A 22,878-nucleotide genomic window follows, 5' to 3' on the forward strand; every position below is an offset into this window, starting at 1 on the left:
GAGGAGTCAAGTCTTTTGGTATTTCCGGGGTAGCCTTAGGTAACCCTTCGGCCAGAAGAGGATACATACCATTCATAAGAGTGTTTCTTTGTCTATCCACTTGTTCTGATTTTACTCGGGTACCTTCCTCAATTAATAGATTTTCTCGGGTTTTATTTGAATTCTCCCTACCTTTCTCTTCCTGTCTGAGCGCCTTTTCTGTACGTCTATATGATTCTTTACGCCATAATTCAATGGCATCTTTCTGTGACTGTCTGGCTTTCTTTTTCCACAATTCTTCTTCTACTCTCATGATGCAATCTGCATCCCAGGTCCCCGCTGCGGGCCATCTCTGACTCTCTGGTAACTCTTTGGTGTAGTCCACCCATAAATCAAGAAATAATACGGCATCTAGGCCATGCTTATGATACATAAAGTACCCTGGAGTGTCCCTAGGTGGGATGGGAACAGCTTCTTCGAGTACCCCTTTTCTAGTTTTGATCTGTCTTAATTTCGAAAAGAGCAGCATTTTTAGGTCTGGTTACTTGACCTTAAACACACTTAATACAGTAAAACACAATGAGGAACAACCATTCACACCACAACATGTAGGCCGTATTAAAACATTTAACACTTAACAGTTTACCGAACGATGATAACTAATAGAAAACTAGTTACTGACATAATACTGACACTTAGATAATACTTATTTATATGCAAGACATACTAGATATACTGCTAAACAGTACAGATACACTGCTGAAACAGTGCAGACCGGATTTGTGTACCCAAACCCGTCTTGACCGGCACAGACTATGTGCACGTTAAATGCCTCCCCGGTAATGGTACTCACCGGGTAGCGCGGAACGGAAGGCCTCGGAACGGAACTGAAACTGGACTGGACTGGACTGGACTCGACTCGACTCGACTCGGAACTTCGGAACCTGGTGGGCCTCTGTATACCTCGGATCTTGCTCTCTCAGCTAGGCTCTGGTCGGGATACTTCGCACTTCTCACCGCCTCGTCTGGGTGTTGATCGCAGCCTCAGTCGCCCCCGCTTGGCCGGAGGGAGATACAGGAAATCCTGCAGGTACGCGTTTTTGTCCGTTCAGCTGTGGCAGGAGACCGGGCCTGCAACGCACCTCCGGCGCGTGAGATGAGAAAGTGTCCCTGTTCGGGCGCCAATTTATGTGGTAAATATTTCATTACCGGTACTATTTTTTATGCGGTAAAATCTAGTAAGAATAATTCAGTAAATATAAGAGGCAGAATCCGTGGTATTAGAGGTTCTAAAAGGCTTTATTCCTCTACAAAGGAAATACAATTCGAATTGCAGGCTTCAAATTCCATCACCACGAGAGTTCAGGAAGGAAGGCATACATTATTGACAGATAATCAGTTTTATAGGAAATGCATTACAGTGAAACAGATGCAGGAGGCGTAACAGCTGATAATACAGATAAAATATGCATACGTAACTAAAAAGGCGGACATATAGGCGTAACTTAGATAACGTCATTATACATGATGTCACAAGTGGGTGGATCCATAAGAGAATCCTGCAATGTCAGCAGAAATATTTGGCAGAGATGCGCGCGCAGCCGCATGACGTGTGATTGACGTGCAACTAGAGGGTGAAGGGGACTTGACATTTAGCTCTACATGTGGAGACAGAAGTCTGGGGGGTTATGTCAACCTAATCCCAAATCATATCTAATATCCTATGTTTAAAGAACTGTGTTATACAAAAGGAAAGGTCTCTAGGATAGAATCTATTCTATACTGACTGTTAGTGCGTGTACAAGCGTCTAAGTGTCTACATGAGATGCGAGGGGGTAGGAATATTCCATGGTAACAGGGGCTATGAATTACTTGCATGAGGACAGCGAGGCCTGGCCCTTTGCACGGTAGCTGGAGGAATGTTTACCTAAACTACTAGACAGGAATGCATCGGATGAGGAGCGGAGCAGATAATCTTGAAGGTGAAATACAGTTTTTGGCAGGCAACAGGCTGGATCAGGCACCGTTAGCCGCGCAGGGAGTAGGACAAAGTTCATGGATACAGATGCAGGCTCAGACTGGAGCTTTCAGAGGCAGAAGGCAGGAAAAGGCTTGATGACAGAATTCTGGGCCTACTCGCCTGAATCTGTAAAATGTGGAAAGTGAACCACATAAAGTCGGTGGCCTTTCATACTTAGGAATGGAATATCTGACCCATTCATGGCGGATCTGAAAGAGGACATGTTGACGGTGGACGCACATATATTTGCGTCTTCAAAACTGGAACTGGAGGGAACATACATGTACTTATAGCATGCACATGGAGCCGTTGGGGTCTACGATAGGGGACATAACTGATCACAAAATTCATATTTCCTCAGTGATGTAACCAATGCTCATGTAAAGCACTCCAATACCTGACAAGTCTGCACTATATAAAACTGCAAAAACACAAAAAATAAAAAGTGTTTTGCACACTTCTGTAATTAAGCTACATGTGGGCTACAACTGGGTGATATTTGTGTTGCATTTTGGCTCTTTTGTCTCTGGTGGCCATCTTGGGAGATTTATTTGTTATGAAGTTTCCTAATTTCCTCATTTACTGCAGTCTCCTAAGTAGGAAATACTTTCAGTTTTTTACTTTGGTTCCATCAAGAAGGTATTCAGATATGTCACACATTTGCCATAAATTCTGCATGTTAGCACTCTAGTTGCTCATTAGATCACTGTAGTAAAGCTACTGCTCACCAGTGAAGTCTGCTGCAACTATTCAAAGTGCATGTTTCAGTCTGCATGTCAGAATGTTTTAATGAAATAGAAGAGGATTTGAGAAGTCACTCAAAATGTGCCCTAATTTTTCTTTCTGCAGCACTAATCATACTTTCTATGGCAAAATGAACCCCCTCCTTCTGTTCCTTTTTAAATTAAATGTTTTAAGAGGGACCACTTTATTCCAATCAAGATGGCTTCAGGTGTGCAATACGTTTGTCATAAGTAGGAGTGTCAGCGCTCTAGTTGTTCTTTAGAACACTCTGGGAAGCTGCAGTAGAACACAAAGGAATCAACTGACAGTCTCTGCCCTTGTTGGATGTACTGAGAATGTCAGACTTCATTCTCACATGACAGAGAAAGATAATGTATATTTACAGAAAATATGCTCTCAGTTTAGCTTATAGATCACCTTCCAAACCTCTGTGGGAAAAGCATGAGAAAATAATTGCTCTCAAACATGATTCATGATATCCCAGCAGAAGGCTTTTTCACATGGTAAAATCACCTTAGAAGGCACCACAATTCCTAAAGTGAGTATGGTACCATCAACAAATGATTTATAATGTAACTAAAGTCTTAAAACCTTCTATTAACTGCAATGCTTTTTAATGAGGTGCTATCATGTATATTGGTCCCAAGATGGCTGCCAACACTTCTTGGATGAAGTGCTGACAGCCAATCAGATCTCACGATGAGATGTGTGGTTAGGCTCCGCCCAGATATATATGTGAATTTTCTTTTGATTTTCTCAGGAACTACTGAACGGGTTTACACCATTTTACCAAAAGTCACGACTCTGAACCAAGGGCTACCTTTTTGCCAAATTTGGTGTAATTCCGTTCAGCAGTTCGGGCTGTACCTGCGATTAAACGTTCCTATGGAAAATTGCATGGGGAAAACATATTTTGAGACCCCCCTTTTTTCTCAGTCCCCGCTAGACAAATCACCCCGAGCCTTACAGGATAGGAGCGGACTGAAGCGCCCCAACAGTTTTGGAAATTTCGCGAAGATCCGTCAACCGGTGCCAAAGTTATTTCAAATAGAATGTTGTGGATTTCCTATCGATAATAGGTCCTAACTATAACTACCTATTGGTGACCGCCAGTAGGTGTATGTATATATATATATTCCAACCATTTCTGACTCGTTTACAAATCGGACACCGACACAGGAGTAAGCTTTGCTATCCAGCTTCAAGGTTTATTTTATCCTTTCGCATATATTTATAGATTTATAATTTAAGTTTTTTAAAGATTTTTGGGTTAAATTATGTGTTGTTCCTAAGGGTGCTAAGGTTTTTTAAGGTAATAAATGGGGTAGATGGATAGTGCATTCTGATAGTAAAGAGTTGCTAGGATTATGACATGGGTAGTGTTTAGGGGTAATAACGGTACTTTAGTGTTCAGGGATGGGATTGTATTGGAATAGAAAGGAGCTTAGAAAATGAATGAAAATGTCATTTGCGTCAGAGCTACCTGTGCTGCCATCTTCTCCGATTCAAAAATAAGAGATGAAAATATGCTGTTAATCATGGAAAAGATTTAATGTCACAATGTGTGATCATTTAGTCCTGTGTGCACTGGTCCTGCAGAATGTAAAGGCATATCCTCCAGAACATTTCATTCGAAACATTTTATCTGAGACCAATTTGATCACATTTTATGAGAAAGGATAATTTTCCTGAGCTAGTAAAGCCTGTGAAAAAGCTGAGATCACCAAAGGACTGAGAACGGTTTGAGCATAATTACTCTGATTGGATAACATATCTAAAGCTATTAAAGTAATTGAAGGGTATTCTCCCACATCTCACCTGTGAAACAAACTCTTGGCATTTTGGCATTTAGTTATGTGGTCTGCATTTGTGAACTCCTAGATCAGACATTTGGGCATTAAGACAGTCTCACCTCTATAGCATGACACTGCTAGTTATCTGCTCATTTAATAGGCTATGGGTCTAGCAGCTAGGTGAATCAATTAATGGGATTAAATCTAAGGGAAAGAATGGTTTTCTTATTCAATTCTGTTTTATAGGCATGGTTAGTATATGCATACTCTAATGTCAACCACTATCCTACAGGGTGATATAGCAAATAATATAATGTTAACATTAGAAAGGAATGCCCTCACACCCTTTCCACTTGCTGCAAATACCCTTGTCAAAAACAAGGCTTTAGTCAACCTCTTTAGTCTAAAAGACAACTGTAGGATCCCTACTTGTATGCAGCCCCCATTTTTCTTGGTTCTATTGTGATGCACATTTAATTTAGCTAATAATTCTAGCCTTTTGTTGTTTAGTGACCTGTAGAACCCTTAGACATTCTGGGCAGAACAGCTCACTGAAACATAACTACCCCCAACATTTATGTTCTAGGTTTTGGAAACTGCACCTCAGTGTTATGAAAGTTTGTTTTGCTATACGATGGGCGACACATCGGGGAGCTCTGCCCGAGAGATCCCATACTAATACCGGATGATTGTACTGTGTACTGTCCCTTTGCCTGATGTCTCAATCGCATGTGGCAGCCACTGTACTCAAGATATGCCGTGTAGGGTTGTTCGCCTGCCCCCTGGAGTTACCATGGATAAGATATCCCTATGACTGCTGATCTTCATTGCCACTTGCTTTGAATATGGTTTTTTGTATGAAAGTGAAACCCACAAACAACAAACATGAATATTTCAATAAACAAAGTTTAAAAAATAAATTAAAAAAAAAGTTTGTTTTGCTATACACTGGGCTACTGATATTGTTTCCTACATAGGGGATTGTGGGACTGTGGTGTGTTTGGTTGTTTATTTGATCAGTGTAGGATTACGTATGTTTGAACTTTGTGAAGTTCCTTGTTGAACATCAAGTGTACATCCTCTAGGACGTCCTCCAAATACCAGTTTCACTTAGGACAGTGCCATAGTATATTTATTAGTGTCCTTGAGCCTTCATGTTTACTTCAGCACTTTCCAGAGAAGAATGTTTTTGTACCAGACTGTGGGAGCTTGCAGACAAGCAAACCTATCCTTGGCAGCCCTTGGAAGTAGAATATACTGTAATATGTCAACTCTAATTACATTTGGCATGCCAGCTTGCAACAGTTATTATCTATTTATGTTTATTTATTGAACAAGTCTGTCTGCAATCCTTTTATAAAAGCTGCCTCTAATTTCTTCATTGCATTAGAGTAGACTCCTGTCAATAAAGAAATACCTTGGGTGCTCAACTATTAAAAGTTACATAGTCACAATGCCTACTGCCAAAGCCGGCAGCCAAGGTGAAAGGCAGGTCATAGAGCACAATTAAATGCAATTTAATCAAAGAAAACAGAAAATGGCACTTTAATCTTCTGGTCTGCATGTTAAAAAATGAGGAGCCATCAGTAGAAAGGAGAGGTTCAGTTTTATGCTTTGCACATTGTTCGTTACAGAAAAGAAAATATCTCTGCGAGTTTCTACTCATTCTGAGCCACATTCTGTGCTACAGCTCTTTTGTAGTCTGATGTACATTAAAATGATTCTAGTACTTTTAAAAACAAAGTAATTACTGTTTAAGTGTGTTGGATTCCTCACTACAGACTCCGCTTTTGTACTTCTTGCCTATTACTATACTATTTCATTCTAAAGAAGGTGGAAGACCCCAAACTGGAAAGGTTTGTAGGAAGATTGATGTTGTAGCCATGCATTATGAGATATAAAATACCCTCTGTCCTGCGTTAAAATCATATTAAAAGTTACTTCTGAGTTCCATTACCTTATAAAGAATATCCTCCTTCAACCCCGCTCCTCTATAAAGTGTGGAACTCCTCGGTGACTCGGAATGAACAGCATGGTGTATTTTATTTATATATAATATATCGTCATAATGTGTTATAAGGTTCTTCAGACGCCCACTTACCCACTTGCATGTGGACATGGTACACTTTAAAATCCATTTATGATATTTATAGTGATGTAGGACCATTACAAAAACCTTCAGTGTTTGATCATTTGTTAAGTTTCTTTTTGCCTTCCTATTCTTCAGGCACTTGAAGAAGAATTGACCCCCAGTCCAACAGCTGAAATAGTTGGCAGGTGGAAGCAGTATTCCCCTCTTCCCACTTTTGAAAGTAGTGAAGAACCAGCAGAACGGAATGTGGTATGTGCATCAGGCTTATCTGCTTGTTTAAATGAATCTTACAAGCAATAATAGTGTTATGCTACTTCACATACAACTGTTCATCTCCTTGCGAACTTGTACTTGATATGTTTTTATGTTGAATTAATATTTAAGTCCCCATGTTCCTCATCTCTATCATTTTTACAATCTGAATAATCTTTTAAACAGTACGTTTGAAGAGGTAACATGGAACCCCTTAAAATGTTTAATAATCTGGCAAACTGTGTGATTGGTGACAAAATGCAGATGGGAAGCTGTGTATGGCTACTGGCTCCACAGCTAAGCTCTACATTCTAGATTATTATGGAAAGGAAATGGTATCTCCAAAGTCACATCCCATTTTATAATACTTTGCCTACTGCCTCTGAATTACCTACAGGTTAGGAGGGTACATCTGCTGTATGCCCATCGCATACCTGACAAGCATCTCTTTATTTTATGTTTTGCAGTGAGTTGGATGAGACTTTTTGTGGAAAGTTTTGTGATGATTTTTCAAACTGTGACAAAGTTATTATTAAACCGGGAATGTGGTTTCCATAGGAAATGACTTTTTTGTTTTGCTAATAACATTAGTATCATTTGATGAATCTTCCAAAACCTCCAAAACATTTATCTTTTTTGCCTAATTTGTGCATGGAAAGATTTGGGGTTATCCATCAAGTAAGGGAAAAGAAAAATTGGTGGTCCCAAAACACAAAATCCCCATGCATTTTCAATAGATTTTTGTTTAAGAAGCACTAACGCAAAAACTACTGGATGGAATTTTGTGAAATTTGGCAGGTAGCTAGATCTTTGTCCTGAAGTTGTGCTTTTTGTGATTCAGTGTATATTTGTTTTGAAGTTATTGTGATAAGTCTCAAAAATACTTGACTATCTGGACAGTTGTTTTAGTCACTCAAACCCAACTCTAAAAAATACAGCCTTCTGATTGGCCCAGGGGGCTTTTATACCCTTGCGCCATATTTCTCCTGTGGAAGCCTTGCAAGGCTCTGATTGGCTGGCCAAAACATCTTAGAAAATGTTGCAGCAGCCATTACAGCACTCGGGGACTTAGTCATCAATTGTGTCATTTGAGATGCCATCAGTGATGTGATAAATGATGTCACATACAAATCATGAGGGATGTAATATGTGAGGTCATAAGCAGTCCATGGTAAAAGCACAAGTTATAGTTAGCTCTGTTAAGGATAACTGGTGAATTTCCATTGTTTGTTAAGTTCAAAGGGTTACATTGGCAGTGGAATTTTCACTTTTACTAAAAGGTCAATTTGACCTTTGTATTTTTCAGTGAATTTCTTAGTTTTCTTTCACATACACAAATCAGACTTCATTATCATACCTAACTTTAATTTCACCTAAAACATTGGGTTATTCAGTGGAAAAAAAGGAAAGAAATATATATATATATATAGGAAAATTAGTTTCTCTATACACTGGGCAACTGATATTGTTTTCGCCATAGATGATTGTGGGACTGTGGTGTGTTTGGTTGTTTATTTGATAAGTGTAGGACTACGTTTGCATTAACTTTGGGAAGTTCCTTGTTGAACATTATGTGTACATCCTCTAGGATGCCCTACCAGTACCATTTTCGCTTAGGACTGTGTCGTTGTAAATTTACTAGCGTCCTTGAGCCTTCACGTTTACTCCAGCACTTTCCAGAGAACAATGTTTCTATACCAGACTGTGGGAGCTTCCAGACAACCAATCCTATCCTCGCAAGTCCTTGGGAGTAGAGTGTACCTTAATATTTCACCTCTAATTTCATTTGGCATGCTAGCCCACAACAGTTATTATCTATTTGTTTTAATTTATTGAACAGGTGTGTCTGAAATAATTTTGTAAAAACTGCCTCTAATTTCTTCATTGCAGTAGAGTAGATCCCTGTCAATAGAGAAATACAATGGGTGCTCGACTCTAATAGGTTACTAAGTTACAATGGATCCTGCCAAAGCCAGCAGCCAAGGTGAAAGGCAGGTAACAGAGCACAATTAGCAGCACTTTAAACAAAAAAAACCCAGAAAATGGCACTTTATTCTTCTGACCTGCATGTTTTAAAATTAAGAGCCATCAGTAGAAAGGAGAGGTTCAGGGTTTTGCTTTGCACATTGTTTGTTACAGAAAAGAAGGCGTCTCTGCTAGTTTCTACTCATTCTGAGCGACATTCTGTGCTACAGCTCTTTTGTAGTCTGATGTACATTAAAATGATTCTAGTACTTTTAAAAACAAAGTACTAACTGTTTTGGTGTGTTGGATTCCTCACTACGGATTCTGTTTTTTTACTTCTTGTCTATTACTATACTATTTCTTTCCAAAGAAGGAGGAAGACCTCAAACTGGAGATGTTTGTGGGAAGAGTGATGGTGTAACCATGCATTATGAGATATAAAATACCCTCTGCCCTGCGTTAAAGTTACTTCTGAGTTCTATTACCTTATAAAGGAAATCCACCTTCAACCTCGCTCCTCTATAAAGTGTGGAACTCCTTGGTGACTCGGAATGTACAGCAGGGTGTATTTTTTTCTATATTTATTATATCATCATATTGTGATGTAAGGTTCTTCCGACACCCACTTACCCACTTGCATGCGACTTGTTTCACGTTAAAATTAATTTATGATAATGATAGTAATGTAGGACTATTACAAAAATCTGCAGTGTTTGATCATTTGTTAAGCTTTTTTTGTCTTCCTATCCTTCAGGGACTTGAGGAAGTATTGCCTCCCGGTCCTACAGCTGAAATAATTGTCAGATGGCTGGAGTATTCCCCTCTTCTCACTTTTGAAAATACGGAAGAACCATCAGCACAGAATGTGGTATGCGTATGAGTCTTATCTGCTTGTTTAAATGAATCTTACAAGCTATAATAGTGTTATGCTACTTCACATACATCTGTTCATCTCGTTGTGAACTTGTACTTGAGATGTTTCTATGTTGAAATAATATGTAAGTCCCCATATTTCTCTTCTCTATCATTATTATAGTCTGAATTATTCTTTAAAACAGCGCACGTTCCACGAGGTAACATGAAATGAAATGAAATGAAATGAAATGAAATTACATTTATATAGCGCATAGCTACCCGGAGGCCTCCTAGCGCTTAAACCCCTTAAAGTGTTAAATAATCTGGTAAACTGTGTGATTGGTGACAACATGCAGATGGGATGCTGTGTATGGCTACTGGCTCCATAGCTAAGCTGTACATTCTAGATTATTTTGTAAAACAAAATGGTATCGTCAAAGTCACATCACATTTTATAATAATTTGCCTACTACCTCTGAATTAGTCTGAGGCTATAGAGGGTACATCTATGTGCCCATCCCATACTTGTCAGGGCATCTCTTTATTTTGCATTTTGCAGTGAGTTGGATGAGACTTTTCTTGGGGGGACTGTTTTGTGAAGATTTGTCAAACAGTGACAAAGTTATTAGCAAACAAAAAAAGCATTTCCTATGGAAATGTGGTGTCCATAGGAAATGCATTTTTTGTTTGCTAATAACATTAGCATCATTTGATGAATCTCCACAAAACTTTTAAAAACATTTCTCTATTTTGCCTAATTTGTGCATGGAAAGATTAAGGGTTATCCATCAAGTGGGGGAAAAGAAAAAAGGGTAGTCCCAAAACACAAAATCCCCTTGCATTTTCAATAGATTTTTTTAAGAATCACTAACGCGAAAACTGCTGAATGGAATTATGCCAAATTTGGTAGGTAGCTAGATCTTTGTCCAAAAGTTGTTCTTTTTATGAATTGGTGTATATTTGTTTTTGAGTTATTGTGATAATATGTCTCAAAAATACTTGACTTTTTGAACGGTTTTAGTCCCTCTAACCCAATTTTAAAAAATAGAGCCCTTTGATTGGCCCAGGGGGCTTTTATACCTTTTTGTCATGTTTCTCCTGTGGGAGCCTTGCAAGACATCTTAGAAAATGTAGGGGAAGCCATTACAGCACTCGGGGACTTAGTCATCAATTATGTCATTTGAGATGCCATCAGTGATGTGATAAATTAAGTCACACATAAATCATGAGTGACTTAATATGTGAGGTCATAAGTAGTGTATGGTGGAGGCACAAGTTATAGTTAGCTATTTTAATGATAACTAGTGAATTTCTGTTGTTTGTTGAGTTTAAAGCGTTACATTGACAGTGATATTTTAAGCTAACAAAACATCAATTTGCCCTTTGTATTTGTCAGTGAATCTCAAAGTTTTTTTTTTAAATACACAAATCTGATTTTATTATCATACCTAACTATAATTTCACCAATACCCTTGGTTTATTCAGTGCAAAAAAAAGAAATACATATATATTTATATATAGATATATATTTATATATATTTTTTACGTTTTTAAAAATTATTTTTTGGGTTAAATGATGTGTAGTGGATAAGGGTAATAAGGTTTTTTGAGGTGATGATTGGGTAGATGGCTAGTGCATATTGATTTTTAAGAGTTGCTAGGATTATGAGATGGGTAGTGTTTAGGGGTAATAACAGTATTTTAGTGTTCAGGTATGGGTATATATAGGGTTAGCAAGAAGTTTAGAAAATATATGAAAATGTAATTTGCATCAGCGCTACCTGTGCTGCCATCTTCTCCGATTCAAAAAGAAGAGAAGAGAATATGCTGTTAACCATGAAAAAGATTTCATGTCACAGTGTGTGATCATATAGTTCTGTGTGCACTGGTCCTGCAGAATGTAAAGGCATATCATCCGGAACATTTACATCAACAGATTTTTCTGAGAGCAATTTTATCATATTTTATGAGAAAGGATAATTTTCCTGAGTATTAAAGCATCTGAAGATTCTGAGATCACCAAAGAACTGAGAACGGTTTGAGCATTTTTCTCTAATTGGATAACTTATTTAAAGATGTTAAAGTAATTGAATGTTTTTCTCCCACATCCCACCTGTGAAACAAACTCTTGGCATTTTGTTGTGCGGTCTGCATGTATGAACTTCTAGATCATACTTTTGGACATTATGGCAATCTCACCTCTAGAGCATGGCACTGCTAGTTATCTGCTTATTTAATAGGCCAGAGGTCTAGCAACTAGATAAATTACTTAATGGCAATACCTCTAAGGGGAAGAATGGTTTTATGATTCAATTCTGTTTCATAGGCATGTTTGGTAAAAGCATACTCCTATGTCAATCACTATCCAACAGAGTGAAATAGCAAATAACACAATGTTAACATTGGAAAAGAATGCCCTTGCTCATTTTCCCCTTGCTGCAAACATTCTAGTCAGAAACATGGCTATAGTGGACAAATCTAGTCTAAAGGACAACTGTAGGATCCCTACTTGTATGCAGCCCCCATTTTTCTTGGTTCGAGTGTGATGCACATTTCATTTAGCTGATCAGTCTTAACTTTTGTTGTTCAGTGACCCATAGAACCCTCAGACATTCTGGGCAGAACAGCTACCTGAAACATAACTTTACCCAACTCTCATGTTCTAGTTTTTGAACTCTGCACCTCAGTGCTATAAAAGTTTGTTACGCTACATACCAGGCAACTGATATTGTGTTCTCCATTGGGGATAGTGGGATTGTGGTGTGTTTGGTTGTTTATTTGATAAGTGTAGACTTATGTGGGCTTGAACTTTGGAAAGTTCCTTGTTGAACATCAAGTGTACATCCTGTAGGATGTCCTACGGTACCAGTTTCACTTAGGATATTGTCATAGTAAATGTACTATTGTCCTTGATTTTTGGGAGCTTGCATACAGCCAAACCTATTCTTGCCAGTCCTTGAGAGTAGACCAGAGGTCTTTAAACCTTTTGATACCGAGACTCCCTTGTCAAACCTTTTTAGGCATAAGGACGCTCTCCTGACAAAACTTTCTAGAAACTGGTACTCCTCATCATCAACAACTATCGACAACCATAAATGCCCCTGTTAGGACTGGCATCTTTTGGCTTGTTTCCCCTATTTTTTTCCTTTCTGACCTCCTAGTTTTGACTCTGTTTTTGCTGGTTTAGTGTCTTAAAGTGCAAGTGCTTCTGTTGTAAATTGTATTATGAATTGGTGTTTCCATGACAGGCATTTTTGACTTACTAGTAAGTCCCTAGCAAAGTGCACCGTGGGTGCCAGGGCCTGTAAATCAAATGCTGCTGGTGGGCGTACAGTACTGATTATGCCACTCACTCAAGCAGCCCTGAAAAGTGTTATCAGACCTGCCACTGCAGTGTCTGGGCGCAGTTTGTAACTGCCATGTCGACCTGGCAAGTGCACCAACGTCATCATGATATGGGAGTACTCCCAAGAAACACTACAGGAATTCCTGAAATGGATAAACGCCAGAGACGAATGTCTGAGGTTCACATGCTCGTCAGACAAGAAACAACTAGACTTTCTGGACATCACGATCTACACTGAGAACAACCTTCTCCAAACAAAGACATTTTACAACCCACAGCAAGAAATAGCATGCTGTCCTACAACAGCTTTCATCCCCGCCCTCTGAGAGACAACTTGCCATACAGTCAATTTCTTACGTCTAAAACATAACTGTAGCAGTTGAGAGGACTACAAGGTACAAGCGAAGGATCTGGGACATAAACTTGAGATGAGAGACTACCCCTTAAAGACCATGAGGAAATTTCAAAAAAGAGCCCACAACCAACCGAGAGAAAGTCTACTTGAGACAATCCCACGAGAAGACCAAGCAGACCTATTGACGTGCGTAACTACATACAGTACATCAACAAATACTGTAAAGAAGATCATAAATAGGAACTGGAGGATCCTGACATCAAATACCCAACAATGGCCGAAACCCAGATTCGCAAACAGAAGAACACGCAACATAAAGGATTACCTAGTACACCCAAGACCGGCACCTTTCATGAAAAGAGAAACCATCACTGCAGTATGGAACCTATGCCCCGTTGTAGGACACCACCCATGTGGCTCATGCTCGGTGTGTAAACTGACAAAGACAACTAAGAGCCTGCAACTCCTACCGAACTTCACCTGGACTCTACGCCAACACACAAACTGTAATATCACACATGTGGTTTACATGATCGTGTGCCCCTGTGAACTAAAATATATAGGGATGACATGCTGCAAAATAAAAGCACATATGTGAACACAAGAGCAACGTGAACTGCAAGAGCGCAACAACCAAGATGAGTTAACACTACATCGAAAGCAACCACAGCACAGATGACCTCAACTGGGTAATCCTGGAAACATTGCACACAAAAACCAATAATGCTGAACAAGTTCTTTTTGATTGAGAACAGCGTTGGATCCACCGTCTTAAAATTGACATGAAAGGATTGAACGATAATATTCCTTGGCATACACTAACATGAGGCACAACGCACCACAGTAAGGCCACATACGCTATCTGTATTGGTGTTAACCACTCTGAAGACACTCTGAGACACGGTGACCCCTTGGACTGTCCAAAAGTAACAGACTATGTAAGACACGCGTGTCACCAAACAGGGTATTGACCCACTCATAAGCAGAACACGTATGAATTGTATGTACCTCAAGATAAAACCCTAAGCAGGTTAACATTATCACGCGAATTTTAGAAATTTGAAACAAGGAACTGACATATCTGTATGTATATTAATGACTCAGTCCCCCATGAGACATCTGCTACCAACTATTAACAACGAGATAAACTCTGGTGTTCACTGGGCACTTCTAATGAGAATAGTCTGTTCTCCATTATTGCCTGCTTCTAGTGCCAACCACTGATGCCAACCAACCGCCCACGAGAAAGTCCCTTTACTATTTCTCCCTCGAATCTTATGTAAATAGGTGCTCTGTACGGGCCCACGTTACCCGGGGCACCGCGCACAGAGCCAGAACAAGTCAGTGACTTGCAGGAACCGGTAAGATGTCGTCCGTGGACCACGAGGCAATGGAAGACCTCACAAGTAAAACGTTACTAATCCTGCTTGTCTTTACAGAATTAAAGTTCCAACCTCGTCCTTCGACACTCCGAGGAAGCCGATATCGGCAGCAGAGACGTAAATCTAATGTCTAACCTTGTCACCTACACTAATGATAGATGCACGGCACGGCAGTCACTTTCTTTGTTTTATAAGGAATGCCGCACCGGCGGCTCTACACATTCTAATTAATACCCGAACATAACTGTGAAACAATGTTGATTAATGCCCATAGTGACACCTCCAGGGCCTTGATTTGGATGCCGTAATGTAACACGTATAGTTGAAATAACCGCCTTTTGATGGGTTCACGAATATCCGAATATAACTGTGAAACAATGTTGATTGATGCCCACACTGATACCTTCAAGGCCTTGATTTGGATGCCATAATGTAAAGCACATAGTTTAAATAACCGCATTTTGATCGGTTCACTAAGAACCAGGCCGATTTATACCCTTTCCTCTGAAGTACCTTCCCTTTAAGTACCCGCTACTCTCACCTTAATAAGCCAAGCTTCTCTGCGCAAAATATATGCAACTCTGACTTATTATGGTCATAGAGGTTTCAGGTATTTGTAACTGTTACACTAAATCCTATATGTATCTTAGTCAACATGAGTCAGGTTGTCAAAATAGCAGGAAGAGTGTTAAAGAAGAGTCACCATAGTACACGTCTTCTTTCTCCCTTTCCTCCACAGTTACAGATACCACAGATCTGACTTCATAAAATAAAAGTAGTAATTTAACCACTAGATTAGGAGCCACAATGCACTCTTAAACATAACCCGGTCCTGACGAAAGCCTCGAGAATACACCAGGAGGCTGAAACATGTTGACCAAGAATAATGCGGTAGACTAGTAACTGGGTCTACACACGGACCTTTCTATTTTTAATTTTCCACATCACGACTTCCCCTATAAATTTTTGTGACAAAGTGATGTCGAGAATTTTAACATCACCGCACCTGAGCGCTTGCACGCCCTCTTTTTCTATCTCTGGACGCTTCTGACAAACCAGTCGGTCTACCTCCAGGTGGAGGTCAGCATACATACTACCAAAGACTCAATGATGATGCTGTAACAGTACACCCCGGAGGAGAATCAAGACATACCGCCAATTGCCTTTATACGTATGTGAGGGTTTTTATGACGGTATCAATACAACCAAGGCCCTGGTTATATAGGACAAGTGGTCCATTCTCCCCCCATTTTGATTTTCAAGTGCACCCACTTGCCAGGCCCTAATCTTTACTTTTCTTACATGTAAGTCACCCCTAGGGTAGGCCCAAGGTACCCCTGTGGGCAGGGTGCCATGTAAATTAAAGGTAGGACATGTACTGGTGTGTGCAACATGTCCTGGTAGTGAATTACAGTGTGTTTTATTTTTCACCATGGAAAGGCTATCTGTCCCATAGGATAGAATGGGAGCTTACTTATAATATCTTATAAGCATATCTTCCCATTGGTACAAAATAGAGAAATGTGGTTTAGTATGCCTGAACTTAGAATCTAAAAATGCATCTTTCAGTAAAGATGATTTTTATGTTCTATGTTTGAAAATACCGCTTTTATAAAGTAGGTATTTTCTTGCTTAGCCATCCTGTGTGCCTCTGCTGGGTTTGTGGATTGACTGCCTGGATTTGGAGTGGCAGGGGCCGGAGATGTGCATTTTCATCAGACAGCCACTGGAGGGGGGTGTCAAGGTGTGTCCTGCCTTTCCTGGATGAGTCAGGGCTGGGCTGAATAGACCTGGGCTGTATTCAGAGTAGTGGGAGTAGATTTCCTTGCACCTGAATGGGCCTGATCTGCGTTGGTCAATGCTGTCTGCACCTCCTGCCAGGAAGCTGGGCCAGAGTGGATGGCAATGGTTTGGGCTGGGCACAGACACTCTCTGCCCAAATGCACAAAGAGAAACTCAGCATCTCCAGGTCTTGAATTAGAGCTTGCCTCCTTTCTAAAGTCTCAGGGACCGCAAAGACTTCACCGACCACTGCGTACCACCTCTGGAACCGTGGTTTCAGTTTCCACAGAAGGGGGAAGCAACCGACTTCATCGCTGGCTCTATGTCCTGAAGGTACCGCAGAGGGCACAGCCACATCTCGCACTGCAACCCTGATCTCACTGATGACGACCACCGCTGTTGAGCTGCTGATTGCACTGTGACCTGTGGCTACCGCACTCCACACCGTCTTACTTCACTTTGCTGCCCTGGTTTCACCGACGCTGTCGATGACTTCGACACCAGTGACCGCACCTTGGCTTGGGGCACCGCTCGTAAGTCTTGCGATGCACCGCCCCGTCCCACACCGCAGTCTGGACTGACCATCGCCAGCTCCCCGCAACCGGCACTGTCGCCTGCACCATGATCTGTCAGCACCGCAATGACTACCGACTTCAAGGAACTGCATTTTTAAGGTTATTTTTGCAAAGTGCATATTTTTAAGTACTTTATATTGGATTTTTATCGTTTCGGTCTTGTTTTGAATTAATAAAGTATTGGATATTTTTATTAACTGGTGTGGTGTCCTTTTGTAGTGTTTTCACTGTATTACTGTTGGTTATGTGAAAATCCTTTACACACTGCCTCTGAAATAAGCCTGACTGCTCGTGCCTAGCTGCCAAGGGGGTGAGCAGGGGTTATTCAGTAGTGTATCTCTCTTACCCTGACTAGAGGGGAGGGTCCCTACTTGTGCAAAGGTGCAAACCATTGCCAACTAGAGACCCACATTTCTAGCAGCCCCCAATTACCACAGCAAATAATTTTTACAGTGGGGAAATTATATTAAATAGTGTTTAGCAAACCAAAGGTTATTGAGCGTAGGGGTGTAGCCAGAGGTGTAGCTAAAAACAAAGGGCCTAATTTATGAGGAATTGACATAGGGCAACGCCACAAGTCTTCTCGCCGCACTGCCCTATTTCAATGTGAAAGGGGAGGTATGCATCATATTTATGAAATTCGAAGCATCCCAGTCCATTTCCCCAGCGTTGGCGCACAATTTGCTGCCCAGCACCAACATAGGCAGGATTGTTTTTGTACAGGAAGGGGCACCTTCCTTCACCAAAATAATCCTCTTTTTATGGGAGATGCAGAATGCAGCACACATGGAAAGGGGAAAAAACGAGGAGAAATTAAAACATATCTCCTCGTTACGCCTCCACTGGGAAGGCATCCATTTTTGTAGCTGCTCCAGGTTTACATGATTCTGTAAATATGGGTCAGCATCAAAATCCGTGGGCTTTAAGTGGGAACCCCACATAGAGCCCATGGAACACCTCCTTGACACAGAGTAAGGCAACGCAGTGACTTGCGCCGCTATGTCTTACTCCATATCTATGAGGCCATTCAAAGCCATGCAATGTGACTTTGCACTGCCTCATAGGTATGGTTGAGATGCTAGCACCACCGGAGCACCAATAAAAGTGATGATTTGGCGATGAAAGCCTCTCACAAATAAGCCCAAAATATTCTGTACGTTTATTTGGTCTTTCACCATCCAGTATCAACATATAAAATAATGGGCTACGTAAAGAAAAAAATAGATTAAAAAAGTTATTGCTAAGTGGGAGATGCACTGTAGTACATTATGAAACCTCTATTAGTTAATGCACTGCTGAGGTCTGTGCGTAACCAGAGAACCAAAGAATTATATCTTGATTGGTGCAGTGGAGAATACTGATATGTATTTTTTAGTGCTACGAAGTCATAGTCTGTGACAGAAAGCACTGTGAATATGTAAGTCAATGTTTTATGCTTGCATTACACACAGGGTAAAATAGAATGCTGCAAAATGTGCAAATAGTTTCACACTAAAATAGTACTTTCAAAATGTAGATTGTAAAAATAACAGAGCATATGTAGTGCAATTTGTTTTTTACAGAACTGTACCTTCAACACCTCTTTAGGGACACTAAGGGCTGGGTAAAGGCAGTTAAAATTAAAAGCAAGAACTTCACAGCCCAGTTGTTAACTCTGCACTTCCACTCAAAAAAACAAATCTTTGTCATCACAAAGAGCCCGAACTGCTCGCAAGCATCCTTCACACTTGTTGATTAATTGCTAAGGCACATGTGACTTTAATTCAGGCAAGCAGCTGATAACGATCTAAATTAGCCGCCCCGCGACAGCTGTCTTTTTGCAGGGACAAGTGAAGCTGGGGAATCTGCGACTCCTTTCCCAGGACTCCACGACCCCCCTGGGGGTCGCGCCCCACAGATTGAAAACCTCTGGAGTAGACTGTACTGTAATATTTGAACTCTAATTACATTAGGCATGCCAGCCGACAACAGTTATTACCTATTTATTTTTATTTATTGAACAAGTGTGTCTGCAATCATTTTTATAAAAGCTGTCATTAATTTCTTCATTGCAGTAGAGTAGACCCCATCACTAAGTAAAAACCATGGGTGCTCAACTCTAATAAGTTACTAAGTCACAATGTCTCGTCCCAAAGCCAGCAGCCAAGGTGAAAGGCAGGTCACTGAGCACAATTAGTTGCAATTTAAACAAAGAAAACAGAAAATGCACTTTATTCTTCTTGCCTGCATATTCTAAAATGAAGAGCCATCAGTACAAAATGGGAGGTTTAGGTTTATGCTTTGCACATTGTTTGTTACAGAAAAGAAGGACTCTCTCTGTGATTTTCAACTCATTCTGAGCAACATTCTGTACTATAGCTCTTTTTTAGTCTGATGTACATTAAAATGATTATGGTACAGGTTTTAAACAAAGTGCTAACTGTTTTTTTGTGTTTGATCTCTCACTGCAGATTTCCTTTTTTATTCTTGTCTATTACTGTACTATTTCCTTCTTATGTAGGAGCAAGACCCCAAACCTTGAAGAGATTTCTGGGAAGAGTGAAGGTGTGACCATACATTAGAAGGAATAATATACCCTCTGTCCTTTGTGTTAAAATGGTATTAAAAGTTATTTCTGATTCCCATTAGTCCTGGGCGAAGCACTACGCTACGCTCGCGTAGTTTGCGAAGTTCGCGCTACTTCGCACTACGCGAACTGCACGTAGCACAGTGCGAACACGCGTAGCGTAGTGTTGCGTAGTGCTGCGGTAATTTTTTGCTTGCTCGCGGTCCTCAACGTCAAGTTGGCGACCGCGAGCAAGCAAAATGACATCCCGGCGAGACTTTTTCCTTGTTCGCGATCAGCAACTGCAAGTTGGCGATCGCGAGCATGGAAAATAAACGTCCCGGCGAGATTCCCAACGCGAGGAGGTCAGGTTTCTCATTGCGAGTGGTCGCGTATGCTCACGACCGCTCGCGATGAGAAACTACCAGTTCGCGTTGAGAAAGTGCGAACTTCACTTTGCGTAGCTTCGCGAAGTGCCACTTCGCGAACTACGCCCACCCTTAATTCCCATGACCGTATAAAGGAAATCAGCCTTCAACCTTGCTCTTCTTTAAATTGTGGAACTCCTTGGTGACTCAGAATGTACAGCAGGGTGTATTTTTCCTATATATATATTATATTGTCATAATGCGCTGTCAGATTTTTCAGACACCCACTTACATGTGGACTCTGTTAAACTTTTAAATTAATTTATGATAGTGATAATTTTATAGGGCTATTACGATAAACTTAAGTGTTTGATCATTTGTTACTTTTTTTGTCTTCCTATCCTTCAACCACTTCAGCCACTTGAAAGAGAGTTGACCCCCGGTCCTACAACTGAAATAACTGGCAAAGGAAAAAAGGATTCCCCTCTTCACACTTTAAGAAATCAAGAACCAGCAGCACAGAATGTGGTATGTATATCAGTCTTATCTTATAGTTCAAATGAATCTTACAAGTTCTGGTTGTTTTATGTTACTTCACATATAACTGTTCATCTCATTGCTGTGAGCTTGCACTTGAGATGTTTCTATGCTGAAATAATATTTAGTCACCACATTCCTCTTCCCTATTATTATTACAGTCTGAATAATTGTTTAAAACAGTATATATTTTATGAAATAACATGGATCCCCCTAAAACTGCGGGACGGTTGACAATATAGAGATATGAAGATGTGTATGGCTGCTGGTTCCATAGCTAAGCTCTTCATTCAAGATGATTATGTAAAAGGAAATGGTGTCTTCAAAGTCATTAAATTTTACAATGCTTTGCCTTCTACTTCCGAATTAGTCACAGGCTATAGAGTTTATATCTGTTATCTGCGCATCCCATACTTGCCAGACCACCTATTTGTTTTGAGTCTTTGAGTATGTGTCACACACGAGTAGCAGGCAAAATAAGGAGGGCGAAGGATAGCAGCTTACTGTAACACATTATCCAATAGCAGGCATAAAATACACTTGTGAATGTATTGAGAAGCACAAGGGGATACACCTTGATAACTTGTAGCAATAATCAAACATGTAAAAAAAGGTTAGCTAGCCACACATTAAAAACTTACTGAGAAAGCTAACCCCCTCCGCTCCTTGTCAAATATATATTTTTGGCAGCGTGTCATGATTCCGATCGCCGCTCCGAACCGAAGGACGGCGAGTTGGCGGTCTAGACGCCACGGTGCGGAAGCGGAAGTCAGACTGACTCACTTCCGGGCGGACGCGCTTAACAGCCGGGGACTCCGGCGGCATCAGCGCTTTGGATTCTCACCATCGCCGCCGACGAGGAGACGCTGCTCCGGACACCAACCCTGCAGGTATCGTTCCAGTACTTGTTAGCAGGGCCATTGCTACGGCCACCTGCGTTCCCGCCTCGCACCAGCGGTGCTCCCGTACTTTGTTGTCACGCTTTCCAGCCATTACGCACCAGAGCGTGTGTGGTGGGCTGGGTTCCCCTTTTGTTGCCTCTGTTATTATTTGCGCAGGAGCGCTGATTTTCCGTTGATGATTTTGTGTGCTCTCCCTAAACTGAACGAAGTCACATGACCGTGCAGGCATTCAGAGAGCCTGCATCTCTGTGGAGGTAGCGTTCCTTCTTGCCCTGAGCCGGAAACCCACAGGAGAGTGGGAGGAACGGCACAGAGCTTCTTCTTTATTATTAGCGCAGGAGCGCTGGTTTTTCTGTTTTTGTTGGTGTGTAAACGCTGGGGTACTTCCGATTCGCCACCTTGGGACGCTCTTCAAGCACCAGAAACGAGGTGCGGAAGCCACGGACGCTAATCACACCGTTTCCCACCAGGTACTTCCTTGGTCCGTGGGCTGGTGCTACGCTAGAGGGGTGGAGAGGTCGGAACTACGGTGAGCTAACCGTGTCCCCCTTCTTCTCTCACACAGCCGGAGTTAAGGAATCCCTCTTGACCCAATCCTATCTGGCTTCTACCCTTGATACCCCCTCCGTCCTAGTCGGTATACACACCCTACTAGGAGAAGGCGGGAGACAGGGGTGGTAGTCCTTGTCGCCTCTGCAGGAACGCCTCACAAGTGGAAGGTAAGACTTGGGGGGCTCTGACAGAATCCAAAGCCCACGTTGTTTCTCCTGCCCGGGCGACATGGGGGACCCTGAGATCACGCTCCAGGACATCGCGGCTATCCTTGCTACCATGCAGGCGGAAAACCGCGGTCTACGCCAAGATATCACCGCGTTACAGACGCAAGTCGCAGACACCGGAACAGGGCCTTGGGGACAGTTCCCCACGACTCGGGTACTACGAGAAGGCCTATTGCAACCCGCCATGTTTCAACCCAGTGGTTCCACCACAAGTCCCATTCAAGACACCTCCATACAGGTTATAGCTCCGCATACTGTACAACTAGCTCCTCCCGAGCGCTTTTATGGTGATAGCACGAAGTACAGCGTCTTCATTCACCAGTGTCATCTGCACTTCATGGCGCGCGCCACCGCCTTCCCCGACGACGCTTCCAAAATCGCTTTTATCCTCTCCTATATGGGAGGCGATGCCTCCCTGTGGTCCATTCCCTTAGTGGAGAACGATGAACCGGTTCTGTACAACCTACCAGCCTTCAAGGATACCATGCGACGGATGTTCGCCCGCCATACCTTTGTACAGGCAGCAGATAACGAGCTACTCGGATTGAAACAAGGAAGCACGGACTTGCTGCATTATATTACCACCTTCAGTAGGTTGGTGATCGAA

The 22,878-nt window shown here is 41.4% G+C and overlaps 1 protein-coding gene across 1 annotated transcript in view; it reads left to right on the plus strand.

Moving 5' to 3' along the window:
* Positions 1–22,878, plus strand: part of LOC146796252 (uncharacterized) — a 336,329-nt gene that overhangs the window by 19,825 nt on the left and 293,626 nt on the right. Inside the window, exons 4-6 of the mRNA XM_085631283.1 lie at positions 6,764–6,877; positions 9,600–9,713; positions 20,471–20,581. Coding sequence (XP_085487409.1) covers positions 6,764–6,877; positions 9,600–9,713; positions 20,471–20,581 — 339 coding nt within the window. The remainder of the gene's footprint in view (positions 1–6,763; positions 6,878–9,599; positions 9,714–20,470; positions 20,582–22,878) is intronic.

This window comes from Triturus cristatus, chromosome 10, assembly GCF_964204655.1.
Source record: "Triturus cristatus chromosome 10, aTriCri1.1, whole genome shotgun sequence".
Classification (NCBI taxonomy): domain Eukaryota; kingdom Metazoa; phylum Chordata; class Amphibia; order Caudata; family Salamandridae; genus Triturus; species Triturus cristatus.